The sequence below is a fragment of the Caretta caretta genome, chromosome 8, assembly GCF_965140235.1.
Source record: "Caretta caretta isolate rCarCar2 chromosome 8, rCarCar1.hap1, whole genome shotgun sequence".
Classification (NCBI taxonomy): Eukaryota; Metazoa; Chordata; order Testudines; family Cheloniidae; genus Caretta; species Caretta caretta.
Window position 1 is genome coordinate 75,842,075 of NC_134213.1, and position 23,938 is coordinate 75,866,012.

Consider the following 23,938-nt stretch of genomic DNA (forward strand, 5'->3'; position numbering starts at 1 on the left):
TAAAAAAAAAAAAAAAAAAGTACGTTTCTAGAGAAGTTTTATCCGTAAAAGAGTTTCAGGTATTTCTACTTCATAGCATTTGACTAGACTATGGCACCCTGGAACATACAGCAAGTCAGTAGGCCTAGAAGTATGCAAAGTGAAGCTTCTTTTGTAAATTCTGTATCTCAAGAGGCAGAGGCGATACAATGAGGTTATCTGACCTGATTCAGAGTCACTGGTATCTGAGGAGCTAGAATCACCGCTAGTGCTGCTGCTGCTAGAGTCGGAGGAGGAGCTGCTGCTGCTACTCTCACTCAGTCGCCTTGGTCCACCAATAATCTTTGGTATAGTGTTATTTTCAGCTGCAAGATAAGAAAAGGAAGTACATATAGCACTGAAAGTCTTATGCATATATATGTTAAGTAGGGCTGTCAAGCGATTAAAAAAATTAATTGTGATTAATTGTTAATAATAGAATGCTATTTAAATATTTTGGATGTTTTATACATTTTCAAACATATTGATTTCAGTTACAACACAGAACACACTTAATATTTATTTTTGACTACAAGTATTTGCACCATAAAAACCACCAAAAGAAACAATATTTTGCAATTCACCTAATACAAGTACTGTAATGCAATCTCTTTATCATGAAAGTTGAACTTACAAATGTAGAATTATGTACAAAATAAACTGCATTCAAAAATAAAACAATGTAAAATTTTAGAGCCTGCAAGTCCACTCAGTCCTACTTCTTATTCAACCAATCGCTTAGACAAACAAGTTTGTTTACATTTGCAGAAGATAATGCTGCCAACTTGTTTACAATGTCACCTGAAAGTGAGAACAGGCATTTGCATGGCACTGTTGTAGCTGGCGCCGCAAGATATTTACATGCCAGATGCTTTAAAGATTCATATGTTCCTTCATGCTTCAACCACCATTCCATAGGACATGTGTCCAGGCTGATTACGGGTTCTGCTCGATAACTATCCAAAACCATGCAGACCAACACATGTTCATTTTCATTGTCTGAGACAGATGCCACCTGCAGAAGGTTGATTTTCTTTTTTGGTGGTTTGGGTTCTGTAGTTTCCTGCATCGGAGTATTGCTCTTTTAAGACTGCTGAAAACATGCTCCACACTTCATCACACTCAGATTTTGGAAGGCACTCCAAATTCTTAAATCTTGGGTTGAGTGCTATAGCTATCTTTAGAAATTTCACATTGGTACCTTCTTTGCATTTTGTCAAATTTGCAGTGAAAGTGTTCTTAAAACGAACAGCATATGCTGGGTCATCATCTGAGACTGCTATAACATGAAATATATGGCAGAATGTGGGTAGAACAGAGCAGGAGACATACAACTCTCCCCAAAGGAGTTCAGTCACAAATTTAATTCACGCATTTTTAAAAAAATGAGTGTCATCAGCATGGAAGCACGTCCTCTGAAACGATGGCCAAAGCATGAAGAGGCATATGAATCTTTAGCGCATTTGGCATGTAAATATCTTGCGACACCAGTTACAACAGTGTCATGTCAACACCTGTTCTCACTTTCAGGTGACACTGTAAACAAGAAGCAGGCAGCATTATCTCCCATAAATGTAAACAAAACTTGTTTCTCTTAGCGATTGCCTGAACAAGAAGTAGGACTGAGTGGACTTGTAGCTCTAAAGTTTTACATTGTTTTGTTTTTGAGTGCAGTTATGTAACAAAAAACCCACTATATTTGTAAGTTGCACTTTCGTGATAAAGAGATTGCATGACAGTACTTGTATGAAGTGAACTGAAAAATGCTATTTCTTCTGTTTATCATTTTTGCAGTGCAAATATTTGTAACTGAAAATATGAAGTGAGCACTGTACACTTTGTATTCTGTGATGTAACTGAAATAGATATATTTAAAAAACATCCAAAAATATTTAATAAATTTCATTTGGTAATCTACTCTTTAATCGTGCAATTAAATTTTTTTAATCATGCGAGAGCCCTCACCTGAATGCATCTTGTCACATCCTTCATTACTGACATAGCTTATGCTTTGATTCCTTCAAAGTACTAACTCCAACAGAATCCAGCAGTGGGTGCTGGAGAGGCTGGCAATGATGCAGATTCTTAGGCTTGGTCTCTACCACCAACTTGTGATCGGTATAACTACGTTGCTCAGAGGAGTGGAAAGTCCACACCCCTGGCTTACACAGTTACACCGACCTAACTCTCGCTATGTCAATGGGAGGGCTTCCACCATAGTCCACCTCCAAGAGGCAACAACTAACTAGACCAACTGGAGAAACTCTCCCATCAGTGTAGGGAGGGTCTTCACAAAGCCCTATGGTGGTGGTGCTGCAGTGCTGTAAGCGTAGACAAGCCCTTACCCAAGCAATGGCCCCTGACCAATGCATTCCAGAAGTATTAGACCCTCTGTGCTGATTTACTGTTGAATTTAATCTGTTGACACTAGAGTTCAAGAGAGCTTTATGCCACTCTCCCTGGACCCCACTGCTCTGAGACTGCTGGGTGAAACCAGTGACCAAGATATTTCTTATGTACCATTTTTAACTGCACACTTTTTGCAGGCACTTGACTGTGTCTTTATCATCTTAAAGAAGAGATGAAGGAGGTGGAAAAGAACCAATTCAATATTCACACCACCACACCAGAATAGGATTTGAAAAAGAGGAACATGGTTAAATGAAACTTTTTCCTGAAGCATTTTCTATTAGCCATGATCAGATGCAGGATGCCACACAAAATACAGACCTTTGCTATGGTGCAAGTGGCAATTCCTGTGGTCTGACTGGCACCCTACATTGCTTGAGAGATGCGAACGCCATGAAGTACAAGATAATTTTTGTTAATATTTTTAGAAAATGTTACAGAAAAGGTTCTGTAACAGATGAAAAAAATAGCTGACCAACAAAAAATTACTGTTGTGGTGTAGTTGAGATAATATAGGAGAGATCTCCCACTCTTGCAGGTTAAAAAAAAGTGACGACTAGCAACTTCTAGTGCCGCTAATATTTTAAAAGGAAGAAATCCCACCAGTTATATCAGAGTACAGACGTCAGGAGGAAATCTCATTATAAAGAACAGAGCAGTACAACTAATGGTCACATTACATTTGCTATTTTGCTTTTTAGGGTTTAACTGCCCATTGACATCCAGCAGCCTCTTTTCCAACTCTTGTTTTTTCTCAAAATTAAGTTCTTCTTTTGACTTCTCTGGTTTCTTCACTGTATATGAAATAAAGAGAGACATTAAGAGCTACATCAAGAGCTACATCCAAACCCAAAATAAATTCTAGTTAAACATATTGTGTAGAGTTTATCCATGATATATACACACCATGTTTTCTTGGTCTTTTCCTTAAACAAGCCATCACATATTTCTCTAGTTCTCTAAGTGTCGATGCTTTTAAAGTTTCAAAGTCTATTTCTATCTCATCAGGATTAGAGTTTCTCAGTGAAGGCTCTCTTGACTGTATTATATATACCACTTTTCCAAGCTTATCTCCAGGAAGTTTATTTATGTCCAAACTCAACTGCCTTTTTTCATCATAATTCATAGGCTTGGCACTATCCTCATCTTCTGATTTATGTGCCAGTGAGACTTGCTGCTTTGTTTTCTTTGACTGACTACAAGAGAGAGAGTTTACTGCATTGAGAGCAATTTAAAATAATTTGTCACCCACACAACCCTCACACTTACATATTTAAAGACAGTTTTTTCTTCAATTTCTTTTTTTGCTTTAGCTTTTTCTTCTTTTGATTCACATATTTGTGTTTGGATTTCTCTTTGCCTCTTTTCCCCTTTTTAGACTTCCCTTTTTTCTTCCTCAGCTTGGGCAAGGAGGTTTTGGCCAATGCCCGCAACTGCTGATGAACAGCTTTAAGCTGTCAAAGAAAAGAAGAAAGGAAACTAAGCATCTTGATAGTCATTACAGGAAAAATATTGGGAAGGGAAAAAACTGGTCCCGAAGGCCATGGGAGAGTTTTGGCAGCTGGGCAGGGATAGTAGGGTGTTTACTCAGTCGTGTAACAAGATTTTGGAAGGTAGAACAAACAGGATGAGGGGAGCTTTGGAAAATGGGGGCTTGCATTAAGAGGGAGAACATTTGTAGCAGCTACATGTGCACATAGGGGTTTTCTCTTGCCTCCCAGATTTGCAAAAAAAATTGTCTTCCTGCAGAAACATCCCAAAGCTCTTCTTTAGCATGAGGAACTTGGGGCTCAAGTGTCTCAGTGCATCGCTTGCCCACCTCCTGTGAGATGTTTCTGTGAAAGGCAGTCTAGAGAGGATGTTGGGGCAGAGTCTTCCACATCATAAGTCCAAGCTATTTTGAAGTCTTGTTGTCTGGCCAGACAGTTATACTGAAACCAAGACAAAGTGCTGGCTTCAACAATCAGCTGGAACTATATAACACCTGCAGAGATAACACTCATGTTTTGTCCAAGTTAAAAAAAAAAAAGGGCGGGGGGGCAGATTACACTGCATAGGGATTAAAAGAGGAAAGGATGGATAAGAAGTCCCATCAAGACACATTAGCTCGACAGTTCACTGCAGAACAGTTAAGCAGAAGTAAGGGTGATTATTAATCTGCCTGCCCTCAGCAAAATGGAAAACACCACACATCTTGATGCTGTTTGAGAAGTTCGTTTCCAAATTAAGTAGCTCAGCACACGGAAATTTAGAGCTAAAACCCATCCACCTTTCATTAGATTTTGGAACTCTTCTCTGGACTTTTGCCAGAATTTGAGCATCTTGACACAGATGCAAAAAAGCCCAGTAATTGTCCTGATGGAACCTCACAGTGGCTATGCTCATTAAAATTCAATAAATTATATTTTTAAAAGAGTAAGATGATACTAAGATAGCCTTCATAAAGGGACTGCAATCAACACTAAACTGACAGAAAATAGAGGAGCTGTAGACGTTCCAACTTGAATTTTGGAAAGAGTTGAGTTTCAGTGGTGCAATTAATTTTTAAGTAACTTATCACTGATGCTTTCTTGCCCAGCAGGGAGACTGAGAATGTAATAGCCTTCTTTCATTCTTAGAATTTGGAGGTTGTGGATGAGAGAGTCTGCATGCAGCCTCCTCTTAAATTAGGAGTTGAAAAGAGTGTCATAGATTAATTACATTCCCTTAAATTTGGAATAAATTTTTAGATTTGACCTATGATCTTTAGAGTATGTTAGAATAATTCCTACTGATATTGTTCCTCAGACAGGCACACCCAGCAGTGATACAGTAGAAACTTCACAATCTTGTTTACAATAGTTTAATGTAGCCTAGCATCTTATTGACCTGCTTTCCACAAAACTTGAACATATTCATGATCATTTTAGGACAACTCAAAATTCAAAGACAAAACAAACAAAGCATTAGATTGCTCATCGGACTGAAAACCTGAAGGAGTTTCATTATTATGTTAGGCATTTAAGAGTCCAGGTCAGTGTGCCTGAAAGTAGTTAACATAGGATGGTGATAATTTATGAAGTGAAGTAGCTTTGAGAGAGTCTAAAGGCACAAAGGCAGCAAGGTATTCATGAAAGAAAAAGTCCTGGGAAGGACACAGTTAAAAAAGGAAGGGGTAATTGAATAGCCAGAGGCTAGAACTATAGCTCAGTAGGATCTGGAGTAAGCAAGAGAGCTTAAGGGCAAGCCTACACTATGGGGAGAAGTTGACCTAAGTTACACAACTCCAGCTATGTGAATAATGTACCTGGAGTCAACATAGCTTAGGTCGACTTATTGCGGTGTCTACACCACCCTGGGTCAACCATCTTACCCTTCTCATTCCAGTGGAGTACCAGAGTCAACGGGAGAGCAATCTGTGGTTGATTTAGCGGCTCTTCACTAGACCCACCAGTGGATCGATTGCCATAGCGTCGATCCCTTGTAAGCGTAGACATACCCCAAGTCAGTGGTTTTCAAACTTTTTTTCTGGCCACCCAGTTGAACAAAACTGTTGATGCCCATGACCCAACAGAGCTGGGGATGAGGGGTTAGGGAGGGGCTCAGGCAGAGGGTTGGGGTACGGGGGCAAGGGCTGCGAATGAGGAGTTCAGAGTGTGGGAGGGGGCTCTGGGCTAGGGCAGGAGGGGATCAGAGCTCTGGGAAGGGGGTGCAGGCTCTGGGGTGCGGCCAGGAATGAAGAGTTAGGGTTGCAGGAGGGGGCTCCAGGTTTGGGCGGGGGGGGGACTCAGGGCTGGGGCAGAGGATTGGGGCATGGGATTACCTCCAGCGGCTCCTGGTCAGCAGCACAGCCGGGGTACAGAGGCAGACTTCCTACCTGTCCTGGCACTGTGGACCACTCTGTGCCCCAGAAGCAGCCAGCAGCAGGTCTGGCTCCTAGGCAAAGGCACCGTTCTTCCCCTCCTCCCCCTGCCCACCTCCCATTGGCCGGGAACAGACCAATGAGAGTGCGGAGCCACTGCTCGGAGCCCCGTGGCCCCCCGCATCTAGGAGCCGGACCTGCTGCTGGCCACTTCCGGGGCATAGTGTGGTGTCTGAACAGATAGGGACTAGCCTGCCTTAGCTGGGCAGCACTGCTGACGGGAGTTTTAATGGCCCAGTCGGTGGCACTGACCAGAGCCGCCGCAACCCAGTGCCTTCCATTCCGCAACCCAGTACTGGGTTGTGAATCACAATTTGAAAACCACTGCCCTAAGCGACTTGTCTTGATGCTAACTGGCTGCCTCTTCAACTGCTTGAGAGGGGCAAAGAGCCCAATTGGATTGGGGCTTCAGAACAAGGCAATACCAACTGGATTTAGGCACTTTTGAAATTTTAATCCAATGCATTTTAAAGAACAGGTAGCAGATATCCTATTCAACAACATCTGCCTACTGAAGGCTCTGAAGCCAGTATGTAGAAAGTTAAGCCTGGGATAACTCAGTGGTTTGAGCATTGGCCTGCTAAACCCAGGGTTGTGAGTTCAATCCTTGAGGGGGCCATTTAGGGATCTGGGGCAAAAATTGGGGATTGGTCCTGCTTTGAGAGGGGGCTGGACTAGGGACTCCTGAGGTCCCTTCCAACCCTGATATTCTATGAATCTATCATCTCCCACAAAGTAACCACAGTGTAGTGTGCTACCACATAAGAAAATAATTCTGTACCACCACCCCAAATGCACACTTCTGGACATACATTTAAAAAAACTTCTTTACTTGGGTTCCTAGCACTTGGTTCTAGACCTTAGAATGGATACATATGAACAAGAGCCACCCAAGGCTATAATAGTCACGCACTTTGTACAGAGCATTGTTGCTTACTTGCTCCTGAAGCTTTGCAAGGCGCCTTGTTCTTTCCTCTTCTGAATCTTCGGATGATCTTTCTTCTGTGGAGTCATCACTGGTGCTTTCACTAGAAAAAGCACTTGCTATTTGTGTTTTGGGCTGTGATGGTGGTATACTTGCAACAGGTTCATCTGGAATTTTGGCAAATTGCATCTCAAAGATATCCTAAAATATAAATAAAAAATGTTGGGACCTCTTTTATAGAAGAGTTTTTCATCTTTACTGATTTCTTTGTATTGGTCTAGATGTCCTAGAGTAGTCACAGGTCACCTAGCACCCAATGATTTCTCTTCTATCTCCTATGCTAATTCTCCAAGAGCCATTACCAGAACAGCTCCACAGTGGGAATCTTGGTGGTCCAGTTTAATTTATTAAGTGATAACTCACCTGCAGTTTTCTTGCCATAGCAACCACTTCATGGTCTGGAGAGTTGTATTTGTAGCAATTCATAAACATTAATCTAATATCTGCAGCAAACGCTTGTGTATCTTTATATTCATAGTTATCCATTTTCTTCTATGAGGAAACAGAATAATGAAGTTGCTTTTTAGATGATATAAATTTTAAGCTACAGACTATGTATCTGGGGCTTAACACCAAATATAAAAAAGTCAAGAAAGATTGATACTTCCAGCATCAGAATAAATCTTGTGCAGTAAGGTTACCATACTGCAGAAGCTCCAAAACCATCATTAAAGAAAAAAAAAAAAAAACCCCAACACACACACCACACAAGCTCATACATCACATAGCCTCTTCTGACTTAGAATATTCTGTTGCAAATATTAACTGTGAGCAATATAACTTTATTGAATTAAAGCTATGATACTAACAGGATCTGAATAACTAAACTTTCTGTTGTAGTACCAAAAAGCTTTAGCTAATGTTCAGTTATAGATTATAAAGAATCTACATTTGTTCTGCACCTGTCCTCTCTTTAATTTGTATTGTAACTCATGTAGATGACTGAAATACTCTAATAAATCCGGGCCAAGGTTTTGCAATAAATAAAAAATAAATATGGGCAGTTAAAGTTGGGTTCCCAGACCCTAATTTAGCTACCTAAATAAGTGGCCTAATTTTCAGAAGAACTGAGTACCTGACAGCTCCACTGAAGTCAATGGGAGCCATTAAGTTCTCAACTCTTCTGAAACTTAAGCTACTTATTTAGGTAGCTAAATAAGAGTCTGGGAACCCAACTTTAGAAATCAATATTTTATAAAAATATGTATCCATTTTTTCAGTCCTTGACTACACTGTCTAAAGGACTTATTGTGTTTTTTATAAATGGGGACAAACATGACAGAGTCTGAATTATGGCCCTACCAATTAAGATAGGGGAGCAGTTAAGTTTAAGACAAAACAGGGAGCTTACACAGTTGAGACATCTGGGCGTTTGAGGTTTCAGATTGCATCATGAGAGCGAGTCTTGAAGGGCTAGAGTGATGCTTAAGTACTGGGAAAAGGATAGAGACTATCACCTGTTTATATAGAAGACTACTGTCAGCATATATAAAAAGTGACCCAAAAAGGTACTTTTACCTGTGCCCCAGTAGGTTTATACAGATAGGCTAGAAACTTGGAAAGCTTGCATCATGACTAGAAGTTTGCTTGAGTGAAAGTCTAACTGTGATGTAAGACCTCTTACTAATTTTTGAGCTCAGTTCACCCTACAAGTAAGCAAACTAATTACTTAAGAAGTTAATCAACAACATGAAATAACCGTAAGACACTATGTACAACAGGATATGCAGTCTTTGTGCCTAGATTTACTTTCCTTAAAGAACCAAGTCTTCATGACATTTTCAGATTCAATTTAAAAAGGTATATTTAATTTAGGACCATAAATCCCTTACACATGAGAATAAACTAGAGTTGTGAATCTAGCCAAAACCCCTTACCTTAATAGTTCCAAGGTCTATAGGGCATTTCGTGGTATCATGGTGGTCATTGAGCCCCAAAGCTGTAATGTCTACAGGTTTATAGAAAGGCCAAGCATATGATGCATGTTTCTTTGCAAACATTTCTTTAAGGATCTCACTACAATGCTTTAGTTGTTCTGATAACTGAACATTTTTGACAATTTCAAGTGGCTGTTGAGAATCTGGCAAGTCTTTCTTTAGAAGACTGTCTGGTACACTACATTCACTTTCTCCTCTACATGATATTTTAGCAACTTTTGGTTCATTAAGTGCTGGAGAAGATTCACAGCTTGCTGTGAATATTGTAGTAGTATCAGCCTTCCTTTTCACACCCTTTTTAACCTAGAAAACAAAAGTTCACACAGAATATTTCAAGTAACTAAAACAGCACAATTCCACTATAAATAGCAAAAGAGAAACTTTTTTGGTTTTTTAGACAAAAAGCTTCTGTATTTTTTATCCACAACTGTAGAACTTGTTTCTACAATTTTATATTTAAGACCTACATTTTCAGAAAAGTGTTACAAATCTAGCATCAAATGTAATACTTTCTTCTTTAGAGTTGGAAGGAAAGCGTACTACAGTTTAATCTATTTTGCGGTCACTTTTAAGTAGGGTAAAATCTCAAAAAAGTTACTAGATTATGAAGTTGACATAAGAACAGCCACCAGCAAATACAAAGATTGCTGCACTCTAGTATTTGAGGCCTAATTAGAGGCCATCAGTACAAGCTTTTAGCTCGTAAGTTTTGTCTAACATTGTGCTGCCGCTGGTTTGGAAGAGATACAATATATGCACTTTGCCACTAACTCACTAAGACACTCACCAGATACATATTTTTACTTTTCTGAAAAAGGTCTGGGAGAGAGCATGCATGTTTCCAGCTGGAATAGTTGAAACAAAGCTAGTTGATAGGAGATGGTTTGAGCTAACCAAAATGGCATGTTTTCACACACAGGTCTAGATAACAGCAATTGTTTTTGGTAGCTCATACAAACGAGTTGTTTAAAATAACTATTCTGTTATAGATTTAACAGGTAATCTGCTTATTTTGAAAAATCAAGTATTTCCATCATATCATGGACTTAGTTTACATTAAATCAGTTCCTTTTAAATATTTAATTTTGAAGTTTAGCAGAGATCTGTCCCCATATCTGGAAACTACCTTTAACTTAACATAAAGCAAAGCTACCAGTCTCTCAAACCATCTTTCTGAAAAACAAACACGTTCTTTAACTCATCTCAGCACAAAGAAAAGCAAAACACCCAGATTTAAATATGCAATAACCCTACATTTTGACTCAACCTCTGCCCTAAATACTGTAATTAGCGCTGCCCCACTTATTCGAGAGATCAGAAATTGTGTATAAAAAAAAAATCTACATTTTATAGGATGCAAGATAAATAGGTTGTGTTCATCCACAGTGCTTTATGTTAAATGGTGTTCCATTAGTTTTGTGCATTGTGAGACACATTATACGTGGATGTACCAACTACTGCCCCAGATAGTATCAATCTACTTTCATTTAGAAGCCAGTATTCAAAAGGCAACTTACTTTTGATATAGGTAGTGTGGCTGACATTAAGGTAGTCGACTGAGTCATTGACAGAGGGGCTAGCACAGGCTGCTGTGGTACCGGAGTCATCACTTGAGGCTGCTTAACAATGCTTTCAAGTTGCTTCTGCAGTTGATTTTGCTTAGTGGTACAAACTCCTGAATCAGGCTGCTGAGCTCCTAATAAATCAAACCAATTTACAGAGATGTGTACTTTGGTGTCCCAACAGTTCCAGTCCTATGTTCTTACAGAAGAGATCTCCTAGGTCATCGAGTCCAGCCTCCTGTTATTGCAGGCAACTTAGTCATAATCCCATTAATGAATGTATCAAACCCCCATCTTTACATTTCCTTTCACAAAGCTCCTGTTTGTAGGCCCAAAGGCCACATTGTCTTATTTTCAACTGACCAAATACTTACCTGCAATTGGTGCTCTCTGAAGCTATACATAAGTGCAACAATTACCACTCTTGCGTTCATGCTCCTAATGCAAGTCCAGATGGGGACTCTCCCAGTTCAGATCTGAAGTGCTGTTTCAGCAGCGGAGCCATAGTGCCCCCCAAGAGTCTTCAATCCAATTAATGCCCTTGAAAAAAACTGAACTAAACTATTTATCTTTGAATGCAATAGTTAGTTGAGTCATCTTTTTTCCAGAGATACAGGCTTTTTTAGGTTTCTATTTTTGGAAATTGAATTTCTCCATTGAGGTCTGCCATTTGGATTTAAAAAAAAAAAAGTGGACTAGAATAGAAGTAGTACTGGAACTAGGAACAGATACCAGATAAACAGTCTGTGACAGAAATCCTCTCTGTAATTTAAGATTTACTATTCCAAATTCCAATATTCCAAAATTAAGTTTACTAATTTGTTTACTACTAAAACTACTTAGCTTGGAAAAGGGGTTCTGTAAGACCACTAGTTAATAAGCTAATTATTAACTTGAGGAGTCCAAGCAACAATGATTTATAGTTGTGTACTCCAGGTGGCTGCCCTCATAAATCTCCCATGTGAAGTCTGATTGAAGGTTCACTGTGGAAGCAGAGACTTCTTTAATGTGACCCTAAAAATCAAAGGCCTGCCAAAGGTGACAATAAAATATTCACTCTGCCAAACATTAAGAGATGGTTCTCAAAGAGCAGAACACGTTGAGTGGTAAGCAAGAGAGGTTGGGTACATTATCGCAGGACATTAGTTACTCCACATGAAGTCCTTAAGATCTTTGAAACAGATTGTGGAAGAGAACCTCCCTGGGATGGATGCAAGGGCGTATGAGTAACCTTGATAGGTGACTTATTGAAACTGAATCTTGATACCAGCTCTGAAAGTAGTGAGATGCATTTACAGTATCACCTCGTTAATGAAGAATTTAATGTAAGATGGAATGGCACCAAAATGGGGCACCAAAATGACTTCTTTTCCTGCACAATTTTCTCCAAGAGGATGGAAAGGAAATCTGGAGTTATCCCTAGAAGCCAACTTTCTTCCTAGCCACCACTTGTATAGACTGCCAGGGTAGCATGGCTGTTGTCAGCACTGGTCATTTTTCACTGCCACCCTAGCCCTTTATAGGCATTTCAAGATGTCTGGCCTGGTCCTGTTTAGTATCAAAAGTAAGGATAAGCCTTTCTTAAAGAGAAACTAATATTTTGTTAGGGAGCTTCATGCAGGAACATCAGTAATTTCCTCAGCACAAGTGCTAGCCAAATGCACCATGAAAGTTTAAACATTTAAAGTGCCTAATGTTCCAAGGATACTTTGTATCTAGATTAGGCAATAGCCAGGCCGTGGTGGCACATACTTTTGAGTGAACTGGAGAAGTGTGGCATTTGTGTAGACATTCAACATAGTGAAGGAGTACTTGTGGCACCTTAGAGACTAAGAAATTTATTTGAGCATAAGCTTTCGTGAGCTACAGCTCACTTCCATTGCATGTATCCGATGAAGTGAGCTGTAGCTCACAAAAGCTTATGCTCAGATAAATTGGTTAGTCTCTAATGTGCCACAAGTACTCCTTTTCTTTTTGCGGATACAGACTAACATGGTTGCTACTCTAAAACCTGTCAACGTAGTGAAGATCCCTTATTCTGCTTCACATGAGACTTTCAAGCATGGAGGCTTATTGTCTTCTAGGGAGCACTGGGGAGACCAAAAAAGTAACATGGTAAGATAAAAAAAAATAGTAAGTCATGGTCCACCTCAAAGCAGACTGTTTTATTCCTCTAGCAGACACCACACCAGGTCATTTTAAGACACCATAGGGATGCTTAGGGTCAGTTCTCAGGATGGGCAAATAGGGCAGTCACCTCAGGCATGCCAAAATGCAATGCCACTTTTTTTTTGGCTGTGCTCCCAGTTAGCTTGCCCTTTTTTATTTCTGGCTCAGCTGCTTGAGGGGTGGGATGCAAGAGGGCAAGGCACAAAAACAATTAGGGCCTCTCCTTGGGATGCTTCTCAGATATACTTGAGATAAAAGGAAACGGGGAATCCTCAAGTGTCTTCTTTCTTCTTCAAAGTAGTATAAGTGTTTGACAGAGGATTAACTCCAGAAAACATGGAGCCATGAGGCCTACACCATAAGTACAGCAGTAACAGAATATTTAAATACAGGACACTGCACGACAAATTTACACAAGTTTTGGTAGATAGCCATCAAGCGAACAGGGTGATACAGCAGAGGCAGCTGAGAGCAGTGCCCCTTTACTGTCAGAAGTGAAGGAGTCATAGGAGGCAACTGGGGATAGGGTGCTGCAGCTCTAATTAAGACATCACACAGTATCATTTGTTAGAGATAACAGCTCAAGACTGCTGCTCTACTGCCAAGTGCACAGACCCAAGAGTTGTCACCTGTGTCATCATGTATCTATCTTGTAGTTTCAAGGCAAATCCAACATAATGTACTTTTGATTCCTACAGAGAGAATACATTCTCACTTATCTTTCCTGTTAAATGTGTCTCTCTGGCAACATACAATACCCAATACCCTTGAAAACAGACAAGTATGAACTTGTGATAAACTATGGTAAACGTTATGTATAATGTTTAATAAAGGTATGACTCACAAAGCTCCAAATATGTAGAGTTGGGGTCGGGGGGACGGGACGGACGGACAAAAAAAAAAACCAAACAAACAAACAACCTGTTTGGACAGCATGATGGTAGAGCCATTTTATGAGAATCAGATTTTCAAACGGATACCCAGTTCATGGCCAAAGTATATATCCTCATTGTGAAAGGAAATGAAGAGCAGCATATTGTTATATATGAGTTAATAGTTCTACATTTATAAGTTGCACTTTCACAACAAAGATTGCAGTACAGTACTTTCATGAGGTGAACTATAAAATACTATGTTTTGTTTATTTTTACAGTGAAAATATTTGAAATAAAAAATATACACTTTGTATTCTATGTTGTAATTGAAATCAATATATATGAAAATGTAGAAAAACATCCAAAATATTTAATAAATTTAAATAAAAATTTAATTTTGGATTATTAAATAAATTAATTTAAATTAGTATTCTATTGTTTAAAGTGCAATTAAAACTGTGATTAATTTGGAGTTAGTCCCATGATTTAACTGCGATTAATCAACAGCCTTATTATAATACATTTGTTTATACAGCACCTTTAAATCAGCAGATCACACTTCTGTGAAGTGCTCAGAAGCATCTTAATTTTACAGAAAGGAAGAAGCAGAGGTACAAGAATACTAAACAATTTTATCAGTGACAAATAGTGATTTAGCGACAGAGATAAGAATAGAAAACCGGATCGCTCTTGACCTGCACACCTCTGCTCTCACACCTGGAAGAAGGCTAACAGACTTGCATTTCCCTTTTCAAATAGTTAATATTTTACTTTTAAACTTCCTAACTTAAAAGTATATTAACTAGCTTACAATAAAAAAAACTAAGTCATTTATGGAACATATGCACTGCACTTCTGCTCCTTTCAGGAAGCATCTTTCATCAGATGGATAAACAATTTTTCCTAAAACTATACTACTGTACCTGTTAACTGTCAATGCAGAGAATGAGCTAAACCTCAAACTCATGTCAAAAGGTAGAATTTAAAAAAAGTAAGTTATTCAACTAGAACTGGGGAGGGTATTTATTATTGGCATATTGAACCTGCTTAAACTTTGAAGCAATGATTTTTTGCCTGTCTACTGAACTCCAGGAAAATCAAGTGACAGTTGTCATTTTGTGAAATACAGAGTCCTCACCCCAACTGCTCCACAGTAAAGTTTAGTAGCATTAGGTTTTAGTCTAAATAGTAAACTGCTTACAGTTGCCGTAAAATTTTACCATTCTATGGACAAGAATATCAACTCTTCCACAATTTGATGTTTACAAAAAAAGTCATAATTAAAATTTGAACTGTTAGCAAGTTAATATATTAACACTGTATGTAGTCTAGTATTTACCTTCTTGTTTCTTTCCTTTTCTTTTCCCTTTGTTGACTATCACTATTCTCTCTTCTGGAGGCATTTGTGCCACTTTCTGCATAAATACTTTTTCTAGCTCTTGTGCCATAAAAACGATGTCATCACCTGGCTGCAAGATATAATTATGTTTGTAAATCACAGAATATAGGCAATATACTTTAATATACAATACAATAATTTAATATACAATGTACAAGAGTATTATGTTCAGTAGCATTACAATACACCCATGTTCTGTAGCATCGTGCAGTACAAGTTTACTGTCAATCTGAGGTTATTACAGAACAACCTTAAAAGGGTTACATAACCCACGCCACCAGTTCCACAACAAATTGTGATTATATTGAAAGACTAAATGCCCCGCCACCCCTTTATTATTTCCTTCAATATTTCCCCAACCATCCCACCCCTACACGGAGACAAGTTTCAGACTGTTCACTTGAGCATCCTTCAACTCCCGAGGATACTGCAATCAAGTATTAGAACAAAATCACCTGAGTTTGCCATGCATAAGAAGCATCTTAAAAGTTGCTTCTTCCCTTGGTCCGTCACACACTATTTTGTCAGTCATTATCCATTGCAAAGCTCATGTATTCACCCAGCTTCCTGAAGGAGTGGAATGTGGGATTCAGGATAATCAGGAGCGTGTGTACATGCGTCTTACTTATGATAAGCTTTTTAATTGTTAGACATGTTTGTTGTGCGATTACATGGGCTATGTTGTAGTGGATTTGTTGGTAGGATCCTTGTGTGGGGACATTTATCCTTTCAATGAATTGTACAGATGGCTAGAGATTGACTAGGTGCTTTTGGTAAGTTTGAATAAATACTAGCAGCCTATTTAAATGAATGTTTTCCATTAAAATTCAGAGACACGTTAGGTTATTTGGCTGTTACAAGTAACAAAATGCATCAATAGCAAACACTTTCAGAATTGGGTATATGGCCTACTGATCACTATCATTTACTACAGTCCCCTCTTTTTAGCATTTTACATACCTTGTTATACACATAGCAGTTCGTGAACATAGTTTTAAAGTCTTCAATGCAGTCTGTAGCTTTTGTATAATAATTATGTTCCAAACGCTTTTTAATTGTGCTCAAGTCCATGGGTTTCTTAATGATATTATAATAATCCTGTGGTTTTGAAAAAGATGGTTAAAACTATATTAATTTGTGAATTTAATTAAAGATTAATAAGTATTACTAGAACATGAGTGCTCTTGTACATTTGAGGACAACCTGTTAACCTTAACAGGAGAACAGAACTACTATGTTGCTAAATTTGGAATAGGAACATTCTATTAAAAGAAAGCTTTCCTTCAGGTTTAAAATTACCATTAAAAGCATCGTAAGCGCCACAACAGCAGAGGTATTATGGAACTTAATTTCTTTGTACTCTTCCCCTTGCAGGATAGATTTTTTAAAAAAAGTATTAATTTCAATAGTATTATTGAATAGGACCATGTGGACAAATGACACTTCTGCTAGGAATAGTAGTTCTCTTGTATAGCACTTTTCATCTGTTGGTTTCAAAGCAATTTACAAGTGAAAATAAGCATCCCCATTTCCCAGATGGAGAAATGGAAGCAAAGACAGGCAAAGAGACTCGCACAAAATTGCAGGTAGCGCTGGGACTAGAGTCTAGGTCTCTTGATATTTGTCCAGTACGTTATCCATTGGGCCATGGTGCTTCCCTAAAGACAAAGGTGAATTCAAGTCTTAGCTGACTGACCATTTAAAAAATATATATCCTAGTAGAATTGCTCACTTCCACCTCTGGGAATTAGCACCCAGTTGTTAATCGCTAGGTTAGAAGAAATCAGAAACATTCAACAGTTTTACACTCCTATTAACTAGGTTACATATGCTTCAAATAATTAAGTTAGTAATGACAACCTCTGAAGCACCTATAACTAGAGCAATTCATCCACTGGAACAAAAGGCTAAATACATCTTAATAATGTTTAACTGTCTGTTTAGCAACATGACCAGAACAACATTTAAACGGGCACAGCTAAAAAGACAGCTATTGTCAAAATACTGATCTCTTCTGCCACCTCCTGTCCCCTTTTTGTGTCAGAAGGGTTAAGTTAGATACTCACTGTCCTTGTAATGAAGCCAGACAGAATTTATTGTAGATTATGCAAAAGTTGAAGCTACACTATTTCTGAAAGTATGTGTTAAATTCTAAGTGGCTGCCTTAGAAATTTGAAGAGGCAGAACTGTCCTGAGGCTAACTACAATTGTTGCCACAACTTTGAATGAATGACCTACAATATTAACCTTAAGTGACAGCTTCTCCTAAGAACAAAAACAAAATACAGACGACAGTCACTTTGACAGTGCTTTTGGACAAACTGACCAAATGAGTTTGTCAAGAGAAACAGATATGGATAAAGGGTTTTGTCTGCTGCTCCAAACAAAACAAATTGCCTGGAGGGTCTGATTTGAGAGAAAATGTTAAAAGAACTAAGTATTTATACCATACCTTGGTTAAGTAACAACTACGTAACGGAAACAATTTATAAATGGCTGGTACATGTAGACACTAATGAAAGGCAAGTTTAAGGGTAATCCAAGGAGAAACTTAACTGGGTTAAGAAATTATAAACCTAAGAGCAACATCTTGTAGCATATTAAAAGTCTAAGGGCTGTTGTCGTGGAAGCCCCATTCCTTGACAAAACTAGATTAATACATAACCCTCCACCTCACAAAAATCAGAAAGAATGCAGGAGCATCCTGAGGGAGTTCAGAGTTGGGTAACAATAACGGTTCAAGGCATAAAACCTCATATTGAGAGAGACCAGGATTGCATACCCTCAAATGCAAAAATAAGAGTACACAGTATAATGAATGTTATTGAGAAGATACATCAAACTTCTGTTCATTCTGTCTCATAATACAAGAAGGAACAGTCAGTGACACCAAATTGTGCGGAGAGTTTAGAACTGATGAAAGAAGCACTTTTCCCACACAATACACAGTTTGCTTGTGGAACTCATTGCCACAGGATCTCATTAAGACCAAGAGCTTTACAAGATGAGAGTTATATCCCGAGTTAATTGTAAACAACAAAGAAACCAGAGTTTGGGCAGGGATAAAAAACACTCATACTTCAGTGCATAATCCAAAAACTATTCAGAGTTAGCAGAAAGCTTTATTTGGGGACAAGTTATCCCATAATCACCTGTCAGGGTTTATTACACCTTTCTTTGGCATTGTTCAGAAAGATCCTTAGTGGCACACTACTAGACCACTGGTCTGATTCAGTCTGGCAATTCCTAGGTTTCTAAGCCTTCTTTGGTAGGGTATCAGAAAGATGTTGGGTCATCTAGTTAATTTCCATGCTTTTAATTTTATGATGAGCGATTTCGGAAAATAAGTATTCATTGGTCCAGACAGAGACTGATGCTATGACCCAGCACTTAGGGCACCCACCTAGGGTATGGGACACTCATGTTCAAGTTCCTGCTCCAGATCAAGTGGGAATTCAAATCTGGGTGGCCCACATCCCAGGTGAGCAGCCCAACCCCTGGGCTGTGCCTGGACATATGCGTTCGTGAGAGGGCGTCTATAGTTCAAGCAAGAATCAAACCATCGAAAACAGCCCTTCATATCTCAAAGACTTCCCAACTGAGAAATGTGGCTAGCCTTCTTTTAGGAGTGTGCATACATTTATAAGTGATTTTAAGAACGGAATATTGCCTTTTTAAGTTTCTTGAAGGTTATCTAAGGGTGCCTGCTTTTAAAATGTAGCACTACATAGAAAATGAAAGTTAAAATCAGAAGTTCGGTCTTTCACTTGAAAGTCAAGAAGACTTTAGATTACCACAGTGAGCTAGTCTGGTCAACTAATGCGTAATTCTGTATTTGAACTGGAGATTTTGACAGGACAGACATAGGGAGAAACCAGACTATCCTAGTGAGAAAATGACCACACATTCTTAATTCTTTCACCACTCAAACCAGTTAAAGTCTCAGATTGCCCCTACGTCAAGGCCCCAAAAGTGTGAGTGAAAGCCCCACAGCAGGCATACGGTGTTGAGGAAGTCTGATGAGGTTTATTTTTTTAAACCCTTAGTATTTGTATTCATTTTCTCTGCAGTGTAGAAAAAAAAAGTGATACACCATCAAAGTATAACAGTGAAAGAAGCTTATGAGCATCATCAGTCAGTTTTACCACCTTCCTGTCAGAGACACATGATGATTACAGGAAAAAAAAAGTAATCCATTAATTTACTAGTGTAAAGTGTTAATTGGACATTCCACAAACAAGCCCAAATGTCAATCAAACATTCTCTAAAACGCAACATATCTTCAATAAAGTCAATATTTTCTCATAAATCTTACATGCATAAAAGTAAATATAGCATATTAAACTGTTCCAAAGGTGCCATACTTTCAGATTATGAAGCATTAAGCGTCAACCTCTTAGGGACGCATCAGGGGTGTTGACACTATTCTCTGAACAAAAGTTTGAATGGACACATAATGCTCTATAAACAGTTTAAAAGATGTCAAGAAACTACTGACTTTTAAGAGCAGGTGTCTTTAGAAGGGTACCCCACTCCCATTCACCAAGAGAAAGCTTTTTCTAGTGGGAAATTCATCTGGATTTCTCTTTCTAATATTTCTCTTGTGCACAGCAGGTCACTGACTATCTTTAAACCATTCCCACCAGAAACTCAAATGAGGCCTTAGAACAGACAAACATAACATTAAATCAAGATGGTATTTGGATAAGTTGCATCAGATTTTCAGTGGTAGAAACTATTTGGATTTTTTCCACTCTGAAGAAAGCAACTGCAAGATCTCAGCTACTTATCGGGTACGATAATGTTTACAAGCATTATTTCCTGACAATTCTTATAATATAGCGATGGAGGAGTAAAGGCCTGGGCTAAGAGTTTGTGCTGCACCTCTAAGAAGTGCAGCCCAGAACTTTTAGCTCAGGGGTTGCTGGGTGGGGTGGTTTAAGACCCCTTTATAGACTTCCCCATCCTTTGGGGGCTGAAATACTTCTGGCATCATGTAGACAGTCCTAGGGGCCTAAACTGCAGCACTGCCCAGAATCTCTGTGGAGGAACAGATTTCATTTTTTAAAGCCAACATTTCAGTTTACCTTTAAGATTTCACTTGCTTATTCTTCAACATATTATAAGGCTTAATACAATACTCAAATGGAGTCTTACAGGAAGGTTTAATGCTGCAGCATCTACAGGCTGGTGAAATGGCCAGGAAAAGTTGTGTCTCCACATAGCTTTCATGACCACCCTCTGTAAATATTGAAGTTGATTTGTTAAACAGCCAGTTTTTTTAGGATTGATATATTCTGGTGGTGGAGGATTAACAATAGTTGGATACTGTTGATTTGGAACAGACATCTTTAGTGAGTTTCACATGTTCCAAGGTCTGTTATAGCATCAATCTGTGAAGAAAAAATAAGTTTAAATATAAATTATAGTGTATATATTGTGGGACAAATCAAGTCAGGAAAAGTATAAGCTCTCAGTACATAAGGTGAAAGACACTGCTACATGCAATACTAAACACATTAGTTTTTAGTTTCTTTAATGAAACAGTTCATTGGATGCTTCTTTAACAGTGATAAGGCATACTTGAGATCACAGAAATGACGTTTTATAACATTACTGTCCAAGATAGAAAACCATTAGAAACCACTGATGTTTTACTTAGTTTAGGAGTGCTGTTATACCTGAAGAGTGTTTACAAAGCCATCTGAAACCCAGGAATAGATAGGATACTGGAAAAACCTGAAATTATGGGTCTGGATAACTCAAACATCTAGTTAATTTTCTGCTTATACTCATTCATTGGCCCAACTTCTGTCGGTGAGGGAAACCAGCTTTTGAGCTTACACAGACCTGAAGAAGAGCTCTGTGTAAGCTCAAAAGCTTGTCTCTCTTACCAACGGGCCAATAAAAGATATTACCTTACCCACCTTGTCTCTAATATCCTGGGACCAACACGGCAACAACACTACACACACTCATTCAAAAAGAGTTGCAGAGAAGTTTTCCTAGATTTGAAATTCAGGTTAGAAAACTCAGCTGTTGTATAACACTGATTTTTGCTATAGACATGTCAAGATTTTCATGAAATTGGTTTATTTTTCATATTACACTTACAGGACAGTAATGTGCAGCTTTACAGATGTGTTGGTCTGACCTAGAATATAAGAATAGGTCTAAAATTAACTGTCTCTCACATCTCTGCCAAACCGCTTCAGTTATGACATGCAGCCACCACATACAATTGCATAGTCAAAGAAAACTTGACTTTGATTACCTGTTTTTCAAGTTTGGCCATATACACAAGAATATAATTTGTATCTTTATACCATCCTTGTTATGTACAAACAAGGCTGCGACAGCTTTATGGAATGCTACCCTGATACCGTCTTCGTGCATTTGAAATCCGTTAAGGGGACTTTACTAAACATTGCTTGCAATCATTTGACTTTTGCCAGTAGATAGTGCTGTTGTGGTAAACTTAATCAGTCTTTAGCATGTTAGAATGCAAATATGTATTCACTTAAGAGTAGGAATAAAAGGTTCTTTTAAAATAGTGTTTTGTCGTATAAGTTACTATAAGACTAATCATATTGTCATCCAGTTTAGAGCTGAGAGAATACCTGAAACAAGAATTTTCAACCCTTTTCTACTGAAGGTGTTTATTTCTGAATTTTACCAGATAATTGTTAGAAAATGAAACCAGAGCATAAATTTTATTGCTGATTTTACCCAAGAGGAAGCTAGATTTTAAGTTACAATGCAAGTAAATTCAAGAACTATAGGCTGCCATTTTCTGCTGACCTTACTAAAGCAAATATTATTCAGTTAAAAATAATCCTGTCCAATTTCTGTTTGTAAACCAAAAGACAAATAAAACCCCTACACACCTTTGATCAAGATATACAGTGAGACATGACATTTTCAAGCAGAAACAATTGTTAGCTTTGAGTTGATTAAAGTCTCTAACACCTTAAACTCATTCTTACTGTAAGGACAGCATCTTGTCAGACATGAACTATTACATCTGGCATTTTGATCCGTTTTCTCTTTTATTTTTGCATTTAAAAAGAAGCCTCATCTCTAGTTGTGCTTGTAGATACAGAACTGTTCTGATTTCTCCCCCATCTCTGTTTACTTACAGAAAATAGATTTTTCCAATGGATAGTATTGTCATTGACGTAAAACAGTTTCTTCAGCTAATTTAATTTCTTACAACCGATAAGTTAACCTACCAGTGTTCACATCAGCCGATTGTACCCAGTCAGAGATTGCATCAATAGACATAGCTTGATATTAACTTTCAAGTTTAGAATTTTACATTCCAGTTCTTTTACAGGAACGTAAAATTCTGCTGTATCTCAAGGTACTTTTTGGTCAAGCATTTTAATAAATAAGCGGATAAAATCTTTAATATTGGTCATTAAGCAAAAATAGGCTAAGCTGTAGACTTTATAAAAACAGATCCAATAATGATAATTGAAAGATACATGTACAAATATTTGTTGTATTTATTTTTCCGAGCAATGCTTTGACTTTAGGACAAACCTACCATACTGTACAATTTTTAAAAGAAAAATTTATATTTTATGCCTAGTGTAAGACAAACCCTGTGGATGGGATTATGCAGATATTTTAATAGTTGCATAATTCCCTTTAAATTGTAGAATAATTATATTCAATAGTCAAAGTCTTCTAGAGAAACTAAAGTCTGGCTCTTCTTTTTGTAAAACGAATCCTGAAAACTAGTGGGAAGTTGGGCAACTAATTTCCTTACGTGTTTTTGAATATCCCATCTTAAAAATGAACTGATTCAGGCTGTCTGCAGACATTGGATTAGTTCCATTAATACCTAGCTGTTACATGGCATTTCATCAGATCTTTAAAGAGCTCAAAAGGAAGGAAGTATCCTAACCCCCATTTGACAGATGGGTAAACAGACAGAGATAAAGTGAGTTAGCCAAGGTCAGCCAGCAGGCCCGTCATAGAGCTGGGAATAAAACACAGGGTTTTGAATCCCAGTCCAGTGTTCTGTCCATTAAGCTTCAGCCAAGTACCTTTTGCTGGGAGGCAATTTTAAGCTGTGTATTTTTTTTCGGCCACAGGTATAGACGCCATCTTTAAAAAATGGTATTGTAAATTCCTTTCCCTTTAATTTTTAAAATAAATTAAAGTATCAAAGATTTAAAATTAGTTATTAGGTTTAAGATTGGACATTGAAACCAGATAAAGGTAAAAGACAAAAGCTTGTAATTGAGCAATAATTAAAAGATTGCATAGGAAATTTAATAGAATTTAATTTGGAGCACTTTTAATAGTTAGGGTTATAAAATGCTGAAAAAATTAAGTAGCAGTATCAGCGTAACCAAGTGATCAGGCAGAGCAGCTTTTAGGCACATAATAGTTTATATGGCACCTGGGACCTGGAATATTTAAAATTAAGGGAATGGCAGCTAACGCCCGTCGTTCTGGAGGATCCTTAACTGCCATATTTGCACAGCCAGTCAAAACAGTCAGAAGAGACAACTTTAACCTTGCACCTGAAGGACAAAGTTGTTTTTATTTTTTTAAACCAGCACTTTCCCTACTTTAAAATAAGATCCTTTGTAACTTTAGAGTTACACTATTGCCAGCCCCCAAGCAGTCAAAAGGTCAGAAGGCTAATGCTCAGAAGTCATGAGATTTT

General features: G+C 38.1%; 1 protein-coding gene across 1 annotated transcript in view; it reads right to left on the minus strand.

Moving 5' to 3' along the window:
* BRDT (bromodomain testis associated) overlaps nucleotides 1–16,341 on the minus strand; it is a 38,151-nt gene extending 21,810 nt beyond the window's left edge. Inside the window, exons 1-10 of the mRNA XM_048861627.2 lie at nucleotides 16,216–16,341; nucleotides 15,196–15,325; nucleotides 10,768–10,946; nucleotides 9,191–9,553; nucleotides 7,677–7,805; nucleotides 7,266–7,454; nucleotides 3,697–3,881; nucleotides 3,334–3,623; nucleotides 3,108–3,221; nucleotides 204–344 (exon numbers count right to left, since the gene is read on the minus strand). Coding sequence (XP_048717584.1) covers nucleotides 204–344; nucleotides 3,108–3,221; nucleotides 3,334–3,623; nucleotides 3,697–3,881; nucleotides 7,266–7,454; nucleotides 7,677–7,805; nucleotides 9,191–9,553; nucleotides 10,768–10,946; nucleotides 15,196–15,325; nucleotides 16,216–16,326 — 1,831 coding nt within the window. The 5' untranslated portion in view covers nucleotides 16,327–16,341. The remainder of the gene's footprint in view (nucleotides 1–203; nucleotides 345–3,107; nucleotides 3,222–3,333; nucleotides 3,624–3,696; nucleotides 3,882–7,265; nucleotides 7,455–7,676; nucleotides 7,806–9,190; nucleotides 9,554–10,767; nucleotides 10,947–15,195; nucleotides 15,326–16,215) is intronic.
* Between the last annotated feature and the right edge of the window lie 7,597 nt (nucleotides 16,342–23,938).